At 41.7% G+C, this 6,751-nt stretch overlaps 1 protein-coding gene across 1 annotated transcript; it reads right to left on the reverse strand.

Moving 5' to 3' along the window:
* Positions 1 to 1,187: 1,187 nt before the first annotated feature.
* Positions 1,188 to 6,054, reverse strand: CBX8 (chromobox 8). Its single transcript, XM_029599176.1, has 5 exons — positions 5,856 to 6,054; positions 5,712 to 5,755; positions 5,504 to 5,569; positions 5,326 to 5,392; positions 1,188 to 5,131 (listed from the first exon to the last, which is right to left on the reverse strand). Exons 1-5 carry the CDS (start codon positions 5,922 to 5,924, stop codon positions 4,250 to 4,252), a joined length of 1,128 nt encoding a protein of 375 aa, XP_029455036.1. The 5' UTR covers positions 5,925 to 6,054; the 3' UTR covers positions 1,188 to 4,249.
* Positions 6,055 to 6,751: the final 697 nt, after the last annotated feature.

Below are 6,751 nucleotides of genomic sequence, written 5' to 3' on the forward strand. Positions count from 1 at the left end.
AACAGTTCATATATGCAGGCAGAAAAAAAGATAACTAGATGGATGAGGATGCATGGTGAAGTAATTATTTGCATTCTGTAATTTCCCAAGTTTGTGATGATGTGATGTGCCCTAACCCTGTTATTACTCTCCTCTTAGAAGTTTGCATTGAAAACAAACTCTTAAGGCAAAGGGCGGGTTTCAGGAGGAAGAGAGATAAACACAGTCTAGTTTAACCACCCACACTGCTATAATAATGTAGGTGAGAGCAACATAAAAAAAAGGCACTATTAATTTAGAACCTGACGCATTCTAAATAATAAATATCCAACTGAGTTTCATTTTGTAGGAAAGTATTCTGTGTGCAGTGAACCAAGCAAACGTCACTATTTTAGGAATTTAACTCCTCCAGATAAGTTGTCCTTTATGTTGAATATATTCTATAAATCATATAATTTATGAACCGAAATCCAGAGGCCCTTCTTGTCCTTGTGCTCTACATCAGAGGAAGAAAAAGCGAGGTGACGCTGCTGTTTAGGGCAGTGCCTTGGAGCTTCTAAAATATTTTAGCTTCCGAGACATTTTCTGAGAGACCCACAGAACGGGATCACCTCGCGTTGGTAGCAAAGATTACCACTTCCATTTGTTTGTTAATAGGGAATCATAATGAACGTCTCGTGTGGTGAAGGGGTGGGAAAGACAGCTTCAGTCTCAGGAGAAGCCTATTTAGGCCCTTATAACTAGCCTTGCGTGAAGAGGTTTTAGACAAAAGCCAGAAATGAAATAGTGTGTGGTGGTAGTTATATTTTGACAGTCTGGCATCCTTACTAGTACTGAAAATTTCACTTAGAGGGCCTAAAACCAGACTTATGTTCCCTAGCCTTATTTGCTTTGCCATATATAGAAGGAGGCAGCCTTTTCACAATAGGGAATTATAGGATAATTCAATTTTCAACGTACATCATATAGAATCAATGTACAAATGTTTACACAAGAGCCAGCTTGTTTTCAATAACCTATGTATCAGGCACCATCATTCATATAATCATTCTATTATATACAGAGATCAGGTTTTAATATATTACATTTTTACTATTTTAAAATGGAGACCCTGACTGAGTTTTGCTGTTGATGTAAGGAATTATACCAGAAACCAAAACAGACTTTGACTTTATCATTGTCCATTAAAACAGAATTTACATCTTATGCTTGTTTCAAGCCTTTAATACTCAACATAAGAAATGCACATCTCTATTTACAAAATATATACTCAAACACAATCATAAATCATATATATTACTGACAGCTTCAAAGTACATTTTTTAGAAGACAAATATTAAGCTTCACTTCTAGGTTACTGAAATTTATCCAGATTTTAATGGTTTTAGAATTAAATAAATCACATACATATATATGCATTTGTGTGTATATGTATTTATGTGTATACATCTCTGTATAGATATACACACATACATACATCAAGACAAATAAATTACAGCAGATCACATAAACTGCTGAAGCTAGTACATTAATTATCCACCAATTATTGATGACCTCTTAAGACAAGAGCAATGGAGCCAAACCAGGACAGTCATGAGTTATGAAAAAAATATGAACAGGAAGTGCAAGCAAATAAGACTCCATGTGCCATTAATAGAAAAAGGCCTTCCTAAGCAGGGTCTTTCAGAAATGAGCCCCCAAAGGCACACATAAGGGGCATTTCTTTCCTTTTGAAATGTTAGCCAAAAGAAATGGTAACATTTGCTTATAGAAGAAATGTATATGTATATGTATTCAAGCACAATCTTCTTTCTTTAAGTGCTGGGACCCTGCTTTTCAAAGAATTTCTCCCATTCAGTGGCAAGGAACAATACTAGGAAAATGCAGGGCAATTTTTAGTTTGTAAAAACGAAGTTTATATTTGGATGTTTCTGCAATTCTTATTGTATGTATATTTATTTTTATTGGTAGTGTACAGTGCAAAATAGTATGCAATACCATATCCATCCTAGACAATAAAGTTGTACAGAATTGGATCCCATTCTATATTTTAGAAAGGATGAATAGAAAGCTTGTAAGGCTGAGTCTAGACTTAAATAATTAAAGATGAATTCTTAAATAGTACACTTGTAATAATCTAACACAGCTTGCAAACTTCACTTCAAAACAGCATTAAGTACATGCCTAGGCTGATTCAGTTCTTTATATATAGAAACATAACAAAGAACACTAGGGCAGATAAGGACCATCAGCCCATCCATATCTCCTGCCCAGCTTTATAGTCTCTTTCTCTTTCTCACAGAAACACAGGGCATGAGGACAGATAAAGACCCCAGAGCCCTTTCATACAAATTAGTTTAAAATCCGTTGTTGGGGGAGGGGGTTAATACAAAAAAACTGCCTTTAATTATGTAACACATTCTCACCAGACAGCTGGTAAAGTCTCTGTTAGACCTCTATTCTTCAAAGATTTTGTAATTGGGCAGGGTAGGAGAAATCTTTTAGAAAAAATAGCATATAGTGAACATCATCTGTGGATGTATTCTGGATGCCTATTTTATTTTCATTTGGTGAAGGAGAAAACTCGATCAGAATAGTACAGAAAATATGAGAGGAGAAGCAGAATGTAACCAGCTGTTGTGTGGCTGAATGCACTGAGGCCCAGCTGTACCAAAGGTTTTTTTTTCCCCCTCTGTGGGGAAAATGTTTGTTACATCTGGTCCTAAGAGCCAGAAGCCTGACCTTACAATCCATGTTATACTATGGCAGCCTTACCCTCACCCTCAGAGGTTCCTTGGTGCTATCAAAGTAAATTTGTTCTTCTGAACCATTTGAGATCTTAGTGATAATACAGATGCTAGCTGCTTAGTAGGTTAGGTAAATTAAGGTCTGACCCACCCAATCAGAATGGCCCGTGAAAGCCTCTGGAAAAACCAAGAGGCCCGAGCACCAAAGAAGCAGCAACTCTGAGCTTTAGCATCCGAAAAGAGAACAGCACACAAGGAAAACAGAGGAGAAAACAAGTGGGTCTTGCTTCTGCCACAGCTTCAGCTTGGTAAAGACAGAGAAGAGGAACACTTACAGCATAATAATGAAGGAAAACTACAATCAGCACAGTTTAGAAAACAAGGATTGTTTCATGTCCTTTCTTTCTTGTAGAAAACGCGTCCTGTGCACCTTAAAATCTGCATTTCTGCGCCTAGATGAAACCTCTCTGGTCTCCTCCATCGCATTCTTCTTTTGCTTAGAACAAAGGTGCAAATTCTACCTACCAGGCAGCGGCTTTTTTTCCATTTGTGGTGCCTGTTCCAGCATGCAGCTAATCACAGACGGAAAACCTTGCTTCTCTCCCACTCAAAGCTTAAAGAACTGGCATCCTTTATTACAAAAAGGGAATGGTGTGTTTGCTCTCCCAAGAGTCAAAAGAAGCTTCATGGGTTTGAAAAACAGAACTGCAACTGCACATAAGGATGCTGAATGACAATACTCTCCCAAACTTTCTTGGAATTTGAGGAATGTAAATAGATTCTTTTTTTTTCGGAGGGGAAAGCAAACAAGGACAAGTGAGAAACAGTGCTGGCCTTTAGTTCACTTAAAGTGCGTTCAGTATCAATATTGTAATAAGTCTTAAACCTTCCCAGATATTTTGAAATTCCCTTTCTTAAAAGGTAATCAAAAAGTTAACACTACCTCACAAGGGCACACAGACTAAGACCTTCTCACAACTTATATTTACACGTTTGTTTTTTTTTTGTTGTTTTTAATGAAAGCTCTGCAATACTGTATTTGGAATCCAATTCCAAACTGCTCCATGAAGGCTTTGTTAAGAGATCTTGGGCAGCACTTGATTGTACAAGCAACACTTATAATCTATTCAAATTCAGTGCCAAAACAGCGCATCCCCTCAGCAAGCTTCTCATAAAAATTATAATTAAATCATAGCAGATGAACAGGTGACCTCCCTTGGATGCGATAATCGTTAAAACATGTTAGAAAAAAACAAACACCTATGAATTACATTTTTGCATTTGGGGCAAAATCACTCATCAACATATACTTAAATAAAAAAACATTCTTCAAGAACTGAAATATATGAAGGGCTAATTTTTTTAAATAGCATATTTACATCTAATAGAAAATATACATTTTGCAGATTATTTGTATTAAAAAAGAATAAAACATAAAGGAAAAGGTATATTTAGAGACAGTTGATATCCTGTACAGAAAACAAAAACTATATTAAACCAAGTAAATGTGTATATTTAAAATTTCATCTTTTTTCTTTAAAAAACCCTTGGTCCGTGCTGCTTTCTTTAATCGTTACGGTCAAAAAGTTTGATGTTACGTCTGTTACTACCACTTTTTCCAAATTGTTTAAAGATGGACTCCAAGATTCTTCCTCTGGGTTCCCAAGAATTCTGGTGACAGGTATCCTGGCAATTAGAGATGGTTTGCTTTGGGAACCAACAGCATCTCTGTACAAATCAGTTACTGTCCCTGGGTTCCCTGAACTGTGCCTGGCTTTAGAGCCGCTGGGAATCAATCCAGCATGGTCCTTGGCTTCAAGATAATCTGCTCTGTGTTTAGTCCTGGGAGGGTAAGTATCCATTCCATGCTTCTCTCGAGGCTCCAGTCCCATTTTACTCAGCTCCCGATCTCTGTGCTGGTACCCTGTCCCAATTTGGCTGGACATGGGGCCCATATAGTCCGTCTCTTGCCTCTTAGCCAGCTGGATGACGCTCTGTCCTGTTCCATATTTGCCTGATCCAGAAGCAGACTCATCCATTCTCCTTGACTTCAGGTATTCCCCTATCTTATCTCCTCGTTCTCCTTCTGGCTTCCTGTTTGAGGATTCCAGTGTTTCTGGGTTGTCCTTAAATAGTCCCCTTCCAGATTTAGGGCCTCTTTTCTTCAGAATCTTTTGTTTGTGAGTCACAGATTTGTCCTCGGGCCTCACCCTGTCCCTGATGCTATCCCCTCTGGAGGTACTGCTGCTGCTGCCCTGGGGCGACATCACTATGTTCCTCAACCCTTCCCTGGACCTAGAGGTGGAAGCCAAATCCTGAGGGGATCGGCCAGGATAGGGCACTCGGACTCCTCTGGCAGAGTCACTGCGAAATTCATAGGTTTTGGCTTTTGCCTTAGCCTGTGCCTACAAAACAAGACATACCAATACACACATTATTTTGCTCACGGCTGTATAATTATTATGTATAATATCCCCTCATTCTGACACCTATCAACACTTTAAAGAAAGCACTACTAAAGATACTGAGCTTCTACCCATTCATTACCTGAAAGAGCAACATGATTGTGCAGACAGACACCTGGTTTCTACATCCTTACCTTTAACAGGAAGGTTTTGGGTTTGGGGCCTCGCTTTTTTGGCCCGAATAGCTCTCTCTCTCGTTCCCTAGGGGGTTAAACAAACCAATGCTTCAATTGCGCATTGCTTAAAAATAAAACAGCCAAAGCCACACATGTCTAAGTTCCAGATTTCCTATTCGCATATGCAGGCCTGTACCTCTCCTCAAAGGCTGCAACCAAGCGGGCATCCAAGATGTTTTCTTCAGGCTCCCAGGTGCTATACCTAGAAGCAAGAACAAGGCAAGAGTAGATATAAGCAGAAAAAGCCTGCGGGAGAAGAGCAGATTATTCTGTAACTTTTGCTGGCACCGTGATGGCAACAGAAGCCTCAGGCTGGCAGTGCCAGGCAGCAGCCACCTACTTACTTCTGAGACCAGCCCTTCCATTTCACAAGGTACTCCATGCGCCCCTGCGGAGAGGGAGAAGAGGGACACTGTCAGCACCGCCACCGCAACAAGGCAAACGGGACCGTGCAGCGCCACCCTGGGCTCGCCCGAGCCCGCACTTACTCTCCTGATGCGCCGCTTCAGCAGGGACTCGGCCGCGAACACCCGCTCGCCCACCGCCGACAGCTCCATGTTTACGGCTCGGCCGCTTCCAGAGGCGGCTGTGGGGCGCGTGCACGGAGGGGGGAGGGGAGGCGAGCGAGCGCCTGCGTGCACGCGCACAGCCGAACGACTGCTCCGTGACGTCGCGCCCCGCCCCCTTCCCTCGCCTGTCTACTTGTGGCTAATTGCGTTCCTAGCGCAGACCGGCCGGTGGAATATTCCGCTGCGTCCCAATTGGCTGCTCTAAGTCTCCGCCCCCCCCATCCTTTCCCTCCCCTCCCCCCACACACGGCAGTGGCTGCGTGACTCGCGTTCCAATCACCGAGCCTGGAATGGGTGGAGTCAGGCGTGAAATGATACATGGTCCCCTGGAGAGGAAGTGACGCAATTCGGGTTTTCTGCGTCAGTGTGGGGGGTGGTAGAGATACAGCTGACGTCGAACGTCTCTCGCGTGCTGCTGTCCGTGAGCTCAACTCGAGGCGCCTGCAGGTGGGTGCGTCCCTTGCGGAGCTCATGCGCGAGGCCTGCGGCAAGAGCATATGTGTAATGTTGCATGGGTGCAGAGCGGGGGCCCGGCGGAGCTTTGTCTGTCCTCCCGTGCAATGCTCGACCTACTCTTTGGAGGAAGTTGCTTACTTTTCTTTTCCACTAATGTGACAACTTCGCCTATAATTTAATTTACAGTCTTGATTACGGTTTCTCCCCTTTTAAAAAAAAAGTTAAATAATAATAATGTCAAATGTAGGTTAAGTGGGTTTTTTTCCTGCTCCGAGAAATACACTCAAAGATTATGGGACGTTTCATTGATTTACAAATTCATTTGCTTTGGCCTTTTCCTTTTTAGATAAACATAAAAA

Source organism: Rhinatrema bivittatum, chromosome 4 (genome assembly GCF_901001135.1).
Source record: "Rhinatrema bivittatum chromosome 4, aRhiBiv1.1, whole genome shotgun sequence".
NCBI lineage: Eukaryota > Metazoa > Chordata > Amphibia > Gymnophiona > Rhinatrematidae > Rhinatrema > Rhinatrema bivittatum.

Coding starts and splice junctions, on each gene's coding strand:
- CBX8 (XM_029599176.1), bottom strand. CDS start 5,924: ATGGAGCTGTCGGCGGTGGGCGAGCGGGTGTTCGCGGCCGAGTCCCTG. Junction 5,570..5,711: donor TGGAAGGGCTGGTCTCAGAA/GTAAGTAGGTGG, acceptor TCTTGCTTCTAG/GTATAGCACCTGGGAGCCTG. Junction 5,132..5,325: donor CCAAAACCTTCCTGTTAAAG/GTAAGGATGTAG, acceptor CTTGTTTTGTAG/GCACAGGCTAAGGCAAAAGC.